Genomic DNA, 17667 nt, shown 5'->3' with positions numbered 1-17667 from the left:
CGTCAATGTCTAATCACAATCTTGAACAAACAGCTGAAATTTTATCCTTACAAAATCATGTTCATTTGGAATCTCCTTTTGTCTGACTATTTTCCATATGAACAATTCGGTGTACACATGTTAGAAATTTTAGAGGATGAACATGCAGTAGTGATGTTTACGAGGAAGGCTTATTTCCATCTATACAGCCATGTGGACTAATAAAATTACCATCACTGGGCACCTAGCAACCCACTAGATTTACACCAGTGGCCTCCATACAGTGGAAAGGTAATTTCATGGTTGGGATTTCCAAAATTAGAATAATTGGACCCTATCTTTTAGGAAAAGAGAGAAATGTGGCTGTGACGATGAATTCCAAGTGTTTGTTGCTGTGCTTCAAGACTTTTTCATCATTCACCTCGATGAAAATGGAAATGACACAGCGAATAAGTGATACTGATAAGACAGTGCCACTGATGGTATGGCAAGGATTCTACTGGACTTTGTGTGATTGATTTTGCCTGGATGCGAATTACAAAGGATGGTGACATTCCCTGACCTCCACACTCCCCAGATTTCATAAGTTCAAAACCACTAAGTCTGTTACATATGATTTCTACACTACCAACTCCATTACTTTATTATGCAAATATAAATGTCAAAGACAGTATCCTGATATTAATTTTCCATCTAATGGTACTGACATTTGAGAATACAAATTTCTGTTCAAGAGCCTGATACACAGAAAATAGTCTTAATGAATACAGTTCACATCCTGATCTAGTATTGAAGTAGCTGATACATGATCCAAAAATGATACAAGAGCCAACAGCTATTGATGACAATTTGGCATCTACACAAAAGTACTTTGTAAGAATAATACCCCCTGGATGTGCCTAGTTTGCAAACTGAGGCTACGAAATGTTTGAATATAAGGAAAAGATAGAGAGCTACCCATCACAAAGATGACACATTGAGTTGTAGACACGCATAATGAAAAGACACTTGCGCATTAGTTTTCATCCAAAACCTTCCTCAAAAATGGAAACACACACACGCACACACACACAACTGTCTTCTCCAGTATCTTGTACTGGATTTCCAGTCCAAGTTGCGGTCATGTGTGTGTGTGTGTGTGTGTGTGTGTGTGTGTGTGTGTGTGTGTGTGTTTGCTGAATGAGTGTCTGTTTCCTTTTCTGAAGTAGGCTTTGGCTGACAGCTAATGTGCAAGTGTCTTTTCTTCATGCCTGTCTACAACTCAATGTGTCATCTTTGTGATGGGTAGCTATTTATCTTTCCCTTATATAGTTGATATTCCAATCTGAAGTTTCCATTGTTTGCTTGTTTGTATGTTTTAAGTGGTTTTTGGTTAGCCAATAAGTGTTAGGTTTCATTTTACAACTGCAAATAAAATGAAAAGAAAGGCCTACAGTACGTACATTTATAATTTCCTCCCAGTCATAGTACTTACTGGATTACTTATATTTTAACTACAGCACAAACATTATATCATTAGTGCAGTATTTGGAGGAAGAGAATATGAGGACATTTATTGATTACATATCACACCCATATGATTTTCTTTGTTACTGCCATGTGGCATTTCAATTACATTTTTGGTAACATTTTCAGGAAGCAGCAATCTTGTAATGTATATAAAATCACTGAAGAAACAATTTAGATCAAGATGGTACTTTATTAAAATGACCAATTTCGGCCTATGCTTAGGCCACCTTCAGACAGCACCAACAGCCAGTTGACCTCAGTCACTGAAACTGAGGTCAACTGGCTATTGCACGCATCGTCAGCTTCAGCTGATGATGCTGTCTGAAGATGGTCTAAGGATAGGCCAAAACCTGTCATTTTAATACAGTAACATCATTATCTAGACAGTTTCTCGCTGATTTTATATTTCAATTATGTGCTACGAGATCTTAATGGATTGAATAAAAAAATAATTTTCTATTCTACACAATGTAAGATAAGCTTTTAGCAGGTGAATGACACATTAGAATGAATATTTTATATATTTTCACAACTACAAGTATTATTCATGTCCAGTGTCTCTCAAACTGCACAGAAAAAGAAGTAAGTCACTTCTGAGGGACTTAACTTGCTGACAATGCTCATGCCACTTAAACAGTCCACAGCTGGAATAGGAGATTCCAAAACTACTTTCAGTAAGTACACTCCATACCTTAATATTGTTCAGTTATGAACAAACTCTAATGAGAATCAATAAACATATAAACTAGCAACATATTTACAAGAAGCTTTCATCTATGTAGGACCAATAAATTGTCATATCTTTTTTATGCATTATTTACAGTTTTGTCAAATCATATGGCTGAGTCGTTAGATTGCCCAAGCTGTTGTAACATATGTACAACATGATCATAGCTCAGTTTTGCTCCCTTTTTCTGTACTTTCATATTGTTCACCAGTGATCAGCTAATAAAGGGTGGTGGACAAGAAATGGACAAATTTTAAAACCTTATCAAATTTTCAATTTTGATTGTACTGCATTGAAAATAAGCACAATGTACAGAGTAACTTGGTAAATTTTAGTAACAGAAGGAAACAAATCAAATGTGGAAAATAATGTCATGCAGATGATGACCTTCACTCACAGTGCATTTGTTAATGTGGTCCTTGAAGTTAATCATCACTCATATCATTTGGTACTGCCACAATTTCATTTCTGATGGCGCTCTTCAAATCTGTGATGGTTTGTGGTTTACTGACCTATACTTTTGACTTGAAGTACCCAAAAGAAAAAAGTCATAGGGGATGAAATCTGGGGAGTGTGGAGGTCAGGGAATGTCACCATCCTTTGTAATTCGCATCCAGGCAAAATCAATCACACAAAGTCCAGTGGAATCCTTGCCATACCATCAGTGGCACTGTCTTCTCAGTATCACTTGTTCTGTGTCATTTCCATTTTCATCGAGGTGAATGATGAAAAAGTCTTGAAGCACAGCAACAAACACTTGGAATTCATTGTCACAGCCACATTTCTCTCTTTTCCTAAAAGATAGGGTCCAATTATTCTAATTTTGGAAATCCCACCCATGAAATTACCTTTCCACTGTATGGAGGCCACTGGTATAAATCTAGTGGGTTGCTAGGTGCCCAGTGATGGTAATTTTATTAGTCCACATGGCAGTATAGATGGAAATAAGCCTTCCTCGTAAACATCACTACTGCATGTTCATCCTCTAAAATTTCTAACATGTGTACACCGAATTGTTCATATGGAAAATAGTCAGACAAAAGGAGATTCCAAATGAACATGATTTTGTAAGGATAAAATTTCAGATGTTTGTTCAAGATTGTGATTAGACATTGACGAGCAATTCCAAGTGTTTGAGAGCAGTATATTGTTATTTGGCACCAACTTTGAATAACAGACACTCTTATGCGATTAACATTTTGTGGTATGATGATGGCCACTTTTTTGTTCATTTTCATGTTACTATAAGTGTGAATATCATTCACCCACCTCCGACTGTGTTGTGAGAAGGAAGCACATCATGCACATAGAGATTAAGGTGACAACGGGAGGCACTTTGAGTGATCATGATAGACTACCCATTTCATATAAATTCTTCAATGGCAAACACATAATGCTCAATGTTGCAGTTATCCACTGCAACTAAACATATGTGTGGGCTAAGGGTAGAGGGAGTTGGTGAACTTCAGTCTGTGATACTACCATTTAAAAAAAATTCAATTTCCTATCCCTCATCCTGTATATAGTCTTAAAAATTAGTATTAAACCTCAGATGCTTCCTTGAATTTTGCAGCATCTTCACAGTTACTATATGGTAGCTTGTGAAATACTGATTTAGATTTTTGTCATGAAATATGGCTGGTTAAACCAAAGGGACATATTTCTTGCATATTAAATACACTATGGGCATTCTGTAGTACACAGTCAGGCATTTTTTCATTGTCTATCTTGTATGTCTGTAAATGCATAAAATGCACACAACAGGTAATAAATAGCATTCTAATCAACATATTTGCCAGATACTGTGGCTCCCACAATCAAAATTTTCTTTCACAAACTTCAATAAACAGTGTAAAAACTTTTCTTTTCCTTTCTGTGCTGAGACATTTAGATACTGATAGAGGATGCTGACATTTATATTGATGAAATTCCTGTTGACATTTATATGACTGCTGAGTTTCACTGAATTAAGATACACAGTATTCTTTTTTTCTTGTAGAGGGGTGATTCCTTATAATACCTATAGTTAAGGAAGATATTTGGTATTTTTATCTTTATTCAAAATCACATTTTAACCAGACTTCTATCTTATTCTGAGCTATACTTATTTTACATATTGTCACAATTTTTCCTGCGGAGGAGGTCCAAGAAACTCGTATTACACAAGATATAGTTTATTCATCTTTTTCTCTTGTAAGAACCACATATCTTACTAATGTGTTGCACACAGAAATAAGAATTAGTCGAGCAGAGGGCTACTTTGCAGATAGTATGTAATACAGTCCACCTCCAAAAACAGAATAGTACTTTAAAAAACCATTCTATACATAAATAAATGGTTTAAATTAAGGAACCACTGAAAAAATGGAATTATAGTTGATAAAAATGCTTGTAATGTGATTAATTTTTTCATTAATAAGTAGTGTGTGATATGCAGCTATATGATCATGTAGGTGGTTTGCAGTTCACTCTGATATTCACTGTAGAATTTTACATTCATTACAAAACAAATCAAAATAAATTGATGTAAAGAAATATTTTTATTAATTTTTATTGCTGATTTTCTGTGTTTTACACAAAATGTTTTCAGGTTTTCATATAGCCAACCACAAGGGGATGCACATTTGTGTCCATATCCCCACAAACAGCAGGAATATTGTAGGGTATTCCAAGCACTAAAATCTATACAAATTTTAACATTACATTGAAGCTAACAGTTGCTAATATTTTACACAAAACATTGCAATAAAATCCATAATGATATTTTCCACATGAGACAAAACTAATTTGAACAAAAAGGTTTCAAATTTCCCACACATTATTACAACACCGCAGTTACGTACAAGGATTGTATAATCAAAGCTTTTTATTTAAATATTTTAGTACAATAATACCAAAAAATAAATTATTTAAATGTAACTGTGCCATTCATCCACCTACTTTTATTCATCTCTTTCCTCACTATATTCAATAACTATTTTTATTCTGATCTCTTATTCATATAATTTAAATGGAAGACATAATGTTTGCAAGAGTAATTAGCAAACAATCAACAGACTTGGAGTAAAAATTCACACATTCTCCACATTAAGGCATCCAAACAATATGCAATTCATAAGTCAATTTCCTTCCCTTCAAAAGTCAAGCCTCCTTTTGTAACAGACCACCACGATCTAATACTCCCTGTAAGTATATCACACCATATAGTATAGCATAACCACACGGCAGAGCACAGGCAAAATGCATGAAAAATGCATATGACTTTTAAAAATTACTGTGAGATGGAAAAATGTACTTGGTAAACAATTAAAAAGGAAAATTCACTCCCTGTCACTTTTTAGCTTTAACAATAGAATACTCAAGGAAAAACTTTCAGTCATCACACCTTTCTTACTATTTGTGCACTGATGAACACACGGTCATGCTTCCTTTTATGTAAGTTTCTTGATAAATAGAGATTAAAAAATAAATCTCAATTCACTATAATTTATCACCACCTCATTATTGTAACCTTTATTCACAGCAACATGAATTGTTTATGTTATAAGTTTTTCTTTCATTGAAGGTGGATTGTCCAATTATTGTTCCATTGAGATTTGCACCAGCTTATTCTGACACAAATAAATTATTGCAGTTTCTTTTTGCACAGTAGGCCGCAGGTCATTTGAGGATGGTAACTGATGTTCCTCTTACCCCTTCAGAAGAGGTATGGTTTGCTGTAATGGCCATGGAGCACTGCTAGGATACATACAGTACATATAGCACACCACAGAAATGCAATCTGATTACAAAGTACTTCTTTTTTTCTTATTGTGTATCGGTATGAGGTACTTTTCACATATAAGAAATTATGCAAAACATGCTCACACACAGAAACATGCACACATTTCTACTGTATTTCTAATTTATAAGATTTCTTAATACTGGTATAAAAAGTTACAGTATGAACAACCACATTCAACACAAATGTATGTCTCTATTAAGTTTCATATCATTCGTAGTAGTAATTTTTCCTTTTACTCTTTGAGGTATTTCTAACAGTAAAGTTTGCGTAGTTGTGCTCATTTTGTAGTGTCAAAGTTCCAGTGTTTTTCCTAATATAAAACCATTTTCTTCTGAACAATAAAGAATATTTTCTGCAATGACTTATCATCACATAGTCTTTGTGTATCTTCCTAAAACTATCCAGTAAAGATTTGCTGGGTTCAAAGTCAGAGAGAAATTGTAAAAAAAAAGAAAAAAAGATGTCTTAGTTGAAATGGAAATGTTTTTGAAGATCAATAAACACAAATACTTTTATTTAAAGATATTTGGTGTATTTCTTGGTGCAGCAGAAACAGCGAGTCTGCATACAACTGGCTGAGTCAGTCTATTTGTTAAACTTATTGTCTCATTGTTACAATACTTTCATTATTTGCTTCTAAGTGATTAATTTCTGTATCTTTCATACATGGCAAAGTAAATCCTGCATCTTTGTGTAATGAGATGAGGTTTAGCCTAGGTAACTGTTTAGAATTTGTGGCATTCAAGGAGCTTTTCAAATACAGTGTGCATTTCATTCTCCATTAACAGATGCAGGGGAAGATCAAGAGGGCATCACTCCAGAAAAAGCAGTTCTTTTCCTAGTCCATCTGAAGCATGTGGGCATAATTATATATATATTTAATAAGTTAACACTTAATGATCTACAGACAATATCAAACTGCACAAGAAAATCAGAAGTGGGATAAGGGTTGTAGTGGTTAATATCACTGATATGTATTAGGAAGGTTACTACTTGAAATTGATGGATAATTAATAGTTTTTCCATATAACAGATTTTTGGTCTAGTTGTTTCATTTAATGTTATGTTTAATGATTGGTTCTTATTTGCAGAGATATGTTCATGTGGATATGTTTGTATTGCATTACTTATGCCTGAAATATTAAAACAATGTCAGTTTAAGTGTTTGGCACAGCTGAAGAGCAGAAGAAATTTTTCTTTAAAAAGTGTTAAGTTTACTTCTTGCTGGCTTCTGTAGGTTTGAACCAATGTAGCTATGAAAAATTTAGGATGTAAAAATCTGTAGCATCTACTAATCTACAGTATTGATCATTGCAAAAGGGGCAGTCTGTTTTAAATGATTTGTGAAAATTGTGCTATACATTATGTTTACGGTTGTAAGAAAATGGATAATGATATATGATGAGCTGAACATCAAGTCCTTTATAGTGGACCCAAGAGCAGGTTATTTCAATCCAATGACCCCTGATTTGCATAAAACATATTTTGCATTAGGTCTTACAAAGAAAATTAGTTTTCTGTGAAGTATTGATATAACAAATTGGCTCTCTTGAGAGTAAAATTAATTGAACATTTGGAAATTATTTTCACAAATTTGAAAAGAATAATTGAAAACGAAAAATCAGAAATATAACATTGTTATGACAGCATACATACTTTAACAGAAAGACTTCAATCAATCCACCATAGCACATAAAAATTCAACTACTAATTTTTTTTGATACCAAAATGAAGTGTCACATTTTTGATAGGCTTTTCACAATACGCTCAAAAACAACCCACTACAATCTTATATAAAAAATAAAGTATTGTTCAGTCCAAGGGTCAAACATTCTTTGACAATTAAAAGAAAATGATACATAGTACATATACATATATATATCTGGACTAAAATTTCCGAAAATAAATAATTCAGGAACTAATAGATATCTTATCTACACTAATATAAAACTTTTAATGATTTCTTAACAGAGTTAATGATATTATTTTGTATACAAATTACATTTTTATTTACACCATTTCTCTGTAAAGAAACAGAATCTGGTGAGTGAAGGAAGTAGTAACACAGTATTTGTGGTACCAGTCCAAATTGTGATCCACAGTAATAATTCATCTCAGTTTTTTAGATGATCAAATAACTTAATACCATTGAACACCAACAGTAAAACATTTCATTCTAACATAAGAAATGAAGTATGACTGTCTGATAATGAATAAATTGATTTACACAGCGCACTGTGTTAAATATATAGTGATATTTTGTCTATTCCACAAATGTTATTCAAAATAATTGTCACTGAAGATACCACTTCCTCCATGAACATTTAAAACTTGATGTTTCTTAACAAAATCCTGTAGCACCTGTCTGAAATTACACACAATAAAAATAAAACATTCATGTTATTGTAGGCTGAACGTAATCTGTTAATAATTGATGTTCACTTTTTATTAAGTCTGCTGTAATGTCACTGTCATGCCATGCAGCAATAGCTTGTAATTACATTCATTTTATTTCTCTTCTTGAGACAAACTCACAGAAAAATAAACACAGAAAAATGGTATTTTATTATAAAACAGTCAGTCATAAGGAGACTGATATTGCCCTAATAGTCCACATAAATAAACAGTAGAGTAGCACCCAAGGAGACAAGGACGAAACACTTCCATGGCCACAGGCCCTAATTTCACTTTCCTGAAACAAAATGCAAAGATTTAGCATTTTCCTAAGATGAGGGATTAAAATATTACATTTTAAAATTTCAGAAGTATGTTGTAGGTGAAAAACAATGTGTAAGTGTCCACACAATTGCTCAATGATGCAGAACTCATTGTATAAATGTCATCTGTGGGAAATTTTAGTTTTGCCTGCGGTAAGGTACAAGAACTGTAAAATATCTCTGGCAAATTCTGATTCTCAGTAATTACTGTTGATGAAAGTAGCTCTATGAAATTCCATATCATGTCACGGACCCTATGCAGGTGAACTACAAGTGTACAGCCATTGATAAAAACAGTGGAACTAAATAATCATATCATGTTTATTGAAAGACAGCTTGTTAACTCCATGATCAGCTCAAGGTGTGAACAAGATGTCTTTTGACAAATACTTACAAACTGCAGAGCATCAAGCACACAAGATTTTTAAATAATATTATGTTCCAGAATAAATCAATCAGAAATGAAACATAAGAGTTCGATGTTTAACAGTGTTTGCAAACTGTGAAATTGGCATTATCTGAAATCAAACTGGCAAAGAGAACTATGGGCTTTGTATTTTACTTCTGGAACATGAGTCATGCTAGGATGGCTGTCAGTAGAGCACTTGCCCACAAAAGGCAAAGGTTCTAGGTTTGCGTCCTGGTCTGACATACATTTTAATCTATCTTGAAGTTTCTTAATCTTTCTATTTTCCTTGTCTTGTTACTCTTTTGCATCAATAATCCTCATATTCCTACACACCAAAACACTGCTACAGGAATTGAGCTGACTTTACTATTCTGAGATGAGGACATATTTGATCTTGGACATTTTGCTTCTTGCTCGTATGTAGCAGTCTCAATCACAAAGGAAATAATACACACTTGTTTTTCAGATTTAAAGGTCATTAGTATTCCTTCTAAATACCTGTAAATACAAGTTTGTCATGTGTATCCTTGTAGAATGCAATTTATATGGTTGATGAAATTTTCTTGAGTTACCACCCAAGTCATTGCAATGTGTTGTCATATCATTTCGACAAATTCCTGCTCACCATCGTCAGGTGAAACAATGAGTTGGTTTCTTCACAGCCGCTGGACTGCAAATGACGCTAGTGAAGGCGGCCCAACACATCAACAGGTGGGCCAATCACATACCTCCAGAAGAGATGTTGTGATTTGTTGGAGGGGGTGGGGGGGGGGCCTTCAATGGGGTGAAAAGGAGTAGTTACAGATGTCAATTCTTGGCTACACCTGTCTATTCTGTCCATTGCCCCTGTTGCATTCACTTCTTTGATAACTAAATCCCAGAACTCATTGGCATGGCACAGCCAGGTACCCATAGCCCTAGGTGGCCTACCACTGACCTAAAGATATTTTCATTTTAACTACTGAGCAAAAATGGTTTATATGTTGTGTTTCTCCATTATACTGGCAATCTTGGCTCTGGCTGACCCTGTTTGTGGAAGGAATGCCAGGTACTTAGTTTCTTCTTCTAGAGTGTTTATTTTCTTCTCCCTCCTCGGCTGGAGAGTGCATCTTGTTTGTGTCTTAGAGCAACCATTCTCGTGAAAGATTTCACTTAAATGCTATATCTTGGTATGTAGGCCTTCCTTGTCACACATAGCTCATGTTCTGTGTACCAATATGCTGAGCACAGACTGCACTGTGCTAGATGATGGCAGATGTTGTTTAGCTATGTGTCTGTGTGTGTCTTCTTCCTATAGACAGAATGCTCCAATGCACCATCAGGGGTCTTCATTATCAGAACGTCTAGGAACAGTAGGCACCTGTTTTCTTTGAACCTACATGGTGAACTTGACATTGTCTTCTCAGGAATTCTTGTAGGTTTGACCAGAGAAAGGTGCTGTGCTATGCCAATTGCCAATGGGTTCTCAGATTCAGTCACCAAAGAAAGAGGAAATAAGAGTACATGATGATTTTGTCAACAGGACAGCAATTTTGCAACTGAGCGACAAGGGGTGGTGCAGCTTCTTGATAATGCATGTCCCCATATTGCTAATGTCATAATGCAGAGGTAGCACCAACTAAAGTGGGAGACACTCAAGCATCCATCCTATAGTCTTGGTCTCTCCCCATGCGATTATCACACCTTCAGTCCCTTAAAAAAGGCCTCGGAGGGAAGAGAATTCCTGTTGGATAAGAACATGTGGCCGCAGACAGTTATGGACTCCTTCATACAGCAGGACATGGTGTTTTACTAAGTGGATGTTTCAACATGGAGCATCAGTGGGATGATTGTCTCAATGCTCACAATAATTCTGCATGATTGACTAACTGATTCTGGACTTCATGGTCTTCAAACACAAACATTCTGATCATCCCTTACATTTATATCATATATCTGCACAAAGAGGTGTGGTTCAATAATTTTGCTTGGTTACATTAAACATAATTTAATGGAAACAGAAGATAATATCAATTTTCAAGGACATAAGTTATCACTGAGTTTCCATGAACTGGAAACGAATGAATTTCTTGGCTTTTATTAAAATAAATAGAACACAGCTTGCTGAGAATAACAGACTAATGTGTATCAGCTAATGTGTGAGGGGAAACCAAGGAAGCACAATGTAATTATGTCAAATTGTCAGTTCAGTAGCTACACAGTAACTGTAAACAAAAAGAGCAAGCACATAAATTATTCAAGTTTTGAGATTATAACAAGACTATTTATAATACTGTGAGGATATTTTAGTATGAATGACATATAAATGATAAATGACTTATTACCTCTGGGTGATAATTCATACACTTTGGAGGCCTTCTTCTGTACATTGCCTCCTGTGGCTTATTGCGACAGTGTGATCCTTCTGCTTCAGATACAGAATCATAAGTTACTTCCTGTGGTACTATACTAAGTTGTTTGCTGCCACATGGGCATAGAGTGTCAACAACCAACAGAATTAAATTGCTTTTAGGTATTTTTTGAACACTGAAAGGTCTAAGAAAGGGAACAAGACATTTTCAGTTAGTGAGATTGTCATGTTACACAAGGCACATACAGCTCCAAGGAGGAAAAGAGGAGTTACTTATAACTACAAAACTATCAATGCCAACATATAAGAAAAGAAAGTTGAACTTACCTTTCACATCCTGTTGAATGACAGTTTGTTAGCTTTCCTTTCAGTGGATTGATATTAAGTCGATCTGGCTGTAAGATATAGAGATCTACTCGTTTATCACATGGTCTTGGTTGTGTCTTATTTGCTGGATTTATGTGATGAACCACAGGTGTCATGTAAGTATGATAGCCTTGTCTCTCAGGAAGAGATCCTTCACTAGTTGGAAGGGAAGCACCCTCATCTCTTGTTACAAATGTATCTGCTTCAACTTCAGTGTATGCAGTTCCTGCAACAAACTTAGTTATCAGGAGCAGTCCAACTGTTTTACATTAAGAAGTAAAGGTGCATCAAACATAAATGAGCCTTTTTTTAAATATGGCATACTTTTGATGAATTTTAATTGTTCCAAGCACTGAGTTCATAAGAGGTGTATGTCTATAATAGTTATTACAGTAGATGTTGTAACAGACATATTAGGCTATTCATTTATAATATTTGATCACATTGTATATATCATCTTAATGGAATGAGACAGCTATGGCTTGAGTTACCACATTCCTACAGAAACAATTTATTCTGTTGGGCAAGAGAAAGAGTACACACCAGTTTTTCTGCACATTATAGTGCACTTCTGCATGAACAAAAATTTACTTTTGTAGGAATTTATCATCATTTACTCAATTAGGTCAGAGGAGAAGCTCACCAATATGCTTAGATGAAGCACTGATGCAAACAATTCAAAAAAGGTGTTGACTTTGTTAAAATGATAGTGCATGCATTACATTTCTGTACCATGGTCACAGTAAAGAACTTTAAAGTTATTTGTGAAATGAGTAAATATAAAAGGACAACACCTGTGCTTAAAATTTCATGGAAACATCATACTAGCTAAGAACCATATAGCAGAGCTGCTGATTCACAGATAGGCACAACAACAAGACTGTCACAAATAAAGCTTTCGGCCAATAAGGCCTTTGTCAAAAATAGACAATAGACATACAAACACACACACTGCCAGCGTAGCTCCAGTTGCCTGAGACTGCAGTCATGTGTGTGAGTTGTGTTTGTTTGTTTGAGTGTGTATTGTATATGTCTGTTGCATATTTTTGACAAAGGCCTTACTGGCCGGAAGCTTTGTCTTTTTGTTGTGTCTATCTGCGACTCAGCATCCCTGCGATATGGTAACTAGCAACTTTCCTGTTCATAATACTGTTACATTCCATCCTGGATTTTCCATTGTTTGATACTAGCTAAGAAAGTATTTAAGGAATAATTTTGAAGGGGATGAAAACCTTACTCTTGTATCCCATTGTTAATGAAGGGTGGATTGAAATCACACGTATGTCACAAGATACATTTGCCACAGTTGTGCCAAAAATTTTCCCATACACTGGCTGGATTTATCCCTGTGTGGATATGAACAGGAGCACCACAGGTGCCCCTGTGTAGGCTGCAAAAGTCTTGGCAACGGTGACCTGATACTGCAGTTGCATTCTGTTGGTTGATTTCCTCTGGGACCATTCATAAGAACTACTACTGTGAACTTACTCAATAGTTTCAAGGCATTTGCTCCTCAAATCTGCACTGTAACTGATCACATAAACATCGCATCTCTAGAACAATGAAGGATCTCACACTCTTGCTACAACATAGGAAATGTTGGCTGCTATGTGTTCCTTTGTTCTATAACAGTTACCATTACAGCTCGACTTGTCTTCCCCACATTTCAGCCACTCAGGTAAGCACTTGGTGCAGATGATTTACGAAACAAGAATAGGTAAAAATTTTCTGTACATAAAATCCTCAACCAATTTCCTTATTTTTTTCTTAAGATATTAAGCAACTGTTTGCCCAATTATGAAAGAATGTAGACAGGACAGGAGGCAACAAAGAAAAATGAAACAACTGTACTTTTTAATTCAATGATCAACCTAATGATACACTGTTAGCCATTAAAATTGCAACAACAGAAGAAATAGCCAAATTTTACTTATTGCATGTATGTAGAGTAAGAGGAAAAACATACTTAAATTTTTTAAGGTGATTTGGAGATATGTAGGATGTGACTTTAGTACGCAGGGCTGCCACCTCTGGCTCTGAGAGCAACAATAGTTCTAACTCTACTGAGTATCGAGTTGAATTGAGCTTGGTTGACATATGTGTGTATGTCATTTGATGCTGCTTCAAGTCTATATCACCAGAGTTCACCAATCATAGTGACTGGCTAGTGATGATGTGTGAGTCTCTTGGCAACCCTTGGTAAGATGTTCTCAGTGGATGAGAGATCTGGAGGACATACTGGTCAGGGCTACAGCCAAACACCATCTATATCAAGGAAGGTCAGGACAGCATGGGCAACATAAAGTCTTACAGCACCTTTAGAAAAATAAAGCCATGGAGACCTCTATGACAGGGCACAGCCACCAGCCTTAACAAATAAGGAATACAGTAGATGCTTGCCAGCTACACAAACTACAGGTCATTATGCACTGAATGGCATCCCATAACATCAAGCCAAGTCCTGTGTCTGTATGAAGAATAGGAATCTGATCTGATCTCCTTGGAGCCTCCACACATAGATACATCCATCGTGATACTGTACACAGCATAGACACTCATGTAAAAAGATTATGCAATGCCAGTGCTGTCAATGGGCACACCACTGTCAGCACGCCTCTCTCTGCAGCCATGTCAATTGAGATTGCAACAATGGTCAGCATACTGTCAGACTGGTGCTCAAGACAGTCTCACACTGTCTGTGTGGAAATATGTCTTACTGCAAAAAAAAAAAAAAACTAACTACCGTTTCTTGACTCAAGGTAAGTGACTGTACAACCCCACTTGGCTGAATGCAAAATGTGTCTATCCCCTCAAGCACTAGTTGCTTGGTACCTTGCATGGCACTGAGTATGGCCCCCCTGAGCATATTAGTTATATATGCACATAATAGTTATGGGATTCTGATCATTGCAACAGCAATATCATGGGACAATAAAGCAGCCTTGAAAGCCCACCGGCCATTGTCAATTTACAGCATGTGCCAGTAGACAGTTCTCCTTATTACTTGAGGCATAATATGGCCTTCTCACAAACAAACAACATTTAAATGTGATTTCTGAGTGAGAAATCCACTGTACAATGCTTCCTTATACACAGAATTTAGATGGCATTTGTCCTATCTACTTTGCACGGTTGCACTAAAATGCTAATCATTTGCATATCCAAGCAAGTAGTTTCTTGTAGGGTACATTCACGATGCTTCAATTTTAATGGTCAGCAGTGTATTACTAGTAAGCATCTGCTTATATTTGATATACTCTCACATTTCACACATAGTTATAGCAAACACAAATGTTCATCAACATTTATTTTGAAGTAATGGTTTGTCCCACTGAGCACCACAATCCCATGTCTGTTCTGTTATAAATATCTATAACTACACAAGGTTTTACAAAAGGAATAGTAAATATTTTAGAGGTGGTAGTACAGACTTATTTGAATAAAAACAGTTCACATAACATATGTCCAATCATTTCTTGTTAAAGAGATGCAGCTAGTTATAGAAACATATTTTCATTTCACATGTTGGTACTTCAGTTGCTGTGGGTTTATCTATGTCATTGTTTGTTCTCAAGTTCAAGTTGCACAGTTGTGTTTGAGTTTAAAAAACAATTATTCAACTGTGATTGCAGTTTGTTGGCCTATTCTACTGTATGTAGCACACTGCAGGTATTTACAAATGCTGAGTACCCAATGTGGTATTTGTGTATGTGTTCCGTAGCAGAAATTCTACTGCTGCTCATAGAGTGTATCAGAGATAACTTACCAACCCCAAAGTACCAAATTTTAGAGAATTTACTTGTGCTTGGGCTAAACTGCATGACATTGGCACAGCATCCAGTGCCATGCTTCAAATGGATGCACAAATGAACACAGTGTAGATGAAGTAGAAGACATTGTTCTATTGGTACAATGTAGTTCTTCAAGCACACACAGAATTTCTACACTATAATAGTATCATTGTGCTGTGACCATTATGGCGTGGTGGGGAGACATTCTTCTGGTTGTAAGGATGGTGTAGCTGCTCTCCCACCTGGGGTCTGTGGGTTCAATAGGCTGATGGGGACTATAGGAAACAGCCAGAGGTGAATGTAGTCACAGCAAGACAGACAGAGCTCCAGAAAACCCTTTATTATTCATGAAGCTAGAGCAGCTACAGGTGTGCAACTTGTCAGGTGGTCACAGCTCAGTGTCAGTCCAGCATCTTAATATTGGTATAGCAGAGACAGTCATTCCTGAAGGTCATGAATGCTGCTGGGAGACAGCACACTTAAACAGTATTGAGTAGCACTGGCAGCCAGCTAGTGCTAGCACAGCATTCTTGCAGGCTGGAATGATTGCCCTTAGCATAGACTGTGGGGCTAGGTGAAAGCTTTGCTGGATTCCATGGGCAGCACAATGGTATCAAACCTCTGATCCCACCTGGTGGCTGGCTGGAGGAGGCTATCTGTCCCAGTACGTAGATCCACAGCACTCTGTTACCAAACTTTTCACTGACCCCTTCACTGCAGACAGGCAGTTATTTGTAGCAGCACCTTCATGCTGAAATGTTTCACTGTCTGGTAGCAGTGGTATGCACAAATGAGTGACAAAATGCTGCAGTGAAAAGTTGCTACCAGATTCTTGTCACACGTTGATGTAAAGCACAGGGAAGTCTGCAGATTAGTTGCATCATCAGATGCTTGCCTTTGGGATGATAAGTGGATCACTGTGTTCCAAAGTGCCTTGGCATTGCAGATTCCATCCACATTGCAACAATGTGTATCAGTGTCCCATATATACAAATATGGTGGACATTACATATACACAGCCTCTTTTCTTATCATTTACAGCACATTTAACACCTTTGAGAAGGAAAGAAAAAAGATGACTGGAATTTTTTTGTTGGCTAATTGCAAATTGCCAAATAGTTCCATTAACTCTCTTTTTCACTCATTATGGTATCAGTGATACTTATAACTCACATTGTCAGTCTAACACAACCCCATCTGCCTATGTGGAGGCACATTGGAGCTTTTGCGTTAAGGCATTGCATTACAGGGTCCAGTTACCTTGGCTTTCTGGAATACAATTATCCAACATTACTGAAGAGGTTCCTTTGTCAACCAGGATGGGTATGTTCTCCGGCACAATGAGGCCCCTGCACATTCTAGTCAACAGGAGGCAAATCATTTAAACCTAACATTCCCTCGACAATGGATTGGCAGAAACAGTCATATTTCTTAGCCACCAAGTTTTCTCGAACTTACCTTGTAGATTTTTTACCTGTGAGGATGGTTGAAGGTGAAGCCTACAAAGAAACTGATCGTTTGAATTTTTAATAGTGTTGTCCCGTAAAAGAATGCTAAGGCAAACAGAGCAGCAGAGCAGAGTTACATGTGTTGTCAAAAGAATACAAAAATGCACTGATGTCTGCAGTGGAATTCATGAAAATCATCTTTGAAATTAGTCACTTGCCAGCTTAAGACCTTCCATCAGAATTTGTTTGAGTTATGTCCTAACAGATGTATCTCTGTAGCCTACAAAAACTGGAGACATCTTATATGAAATGTTTTATTCAAATTAGTCTATACTGACTTTTCCTAAAATAAGTACACTATCCAAATTAAGAAACATAGTCCTGGAGAGTTTCTGTGCACTGAGCTTATCTGCTTCATATGTACACAATAAAATTTTGTAAATATCTCTACAGCAACACCTCTTCATAGCTCTACAGACATCTACTGTATCGCCTACAGCAGTTTGTGCTTCACAGTTGGAAGCTATCAAAAGTGCTACAGGTGTTCGGGCTTCCTTAATCTGACCTGACTGAATGAGTGTCATATT

General features: G+C 36.3%; 1 protein-coding gene across 1 annotated transcript in view; it reads right to left on the bottom strand.

Moving 5' to 3' along the window:
* Positions 1-4747: 4747 nt before the first annotated feature.
* The window catches only part of LOC126187970 (voltage-dependent calcium channel subunit alpha-2/delta-3), an 865148-nt gene continuing 852228 nt past the window's right edge, over positions 4748-17667 (bottom strand). Inside the window, exons 25-27 of the mRNA XM_049929356.1 lie at positions 11803-12067; positions 11450-11660; positions 4748-8691 (exon numbers count right to left, since the gene is read on the bottom strand). Coding sequence (XP_049785313.1) covers positions 8581-8691; positions 11450-11660; positions 11803-12067 — 587 coding nt within the window. The 3' untranslated portion in view covers positions 4748-8580. The remainder of the gene's footprint in view (positions 8692-11449; positions 11661-11802; positions 12068-17667) is intronic.

Source organism: Schistocerca cancellata, chromosome 5, assembly GCF_023864275.1.
Source record: "Schistocerca cancellata isolate TAMUIC-IGC-003103 chromosome 5, iqSchCanc2.1, whole genome shotgun sequence".
In the NCBI taxonomy this organism is placed as follows: domain Eukaryota; kingdom Metazoa; phylum Arthropoda; class Insecta; order Orthoptera; family Acrididae; genus Schistocerca; species Schistocerca cancellata.
This window is presented reverse-complemented; position numbering and strand designations above follow the sequence as displayed.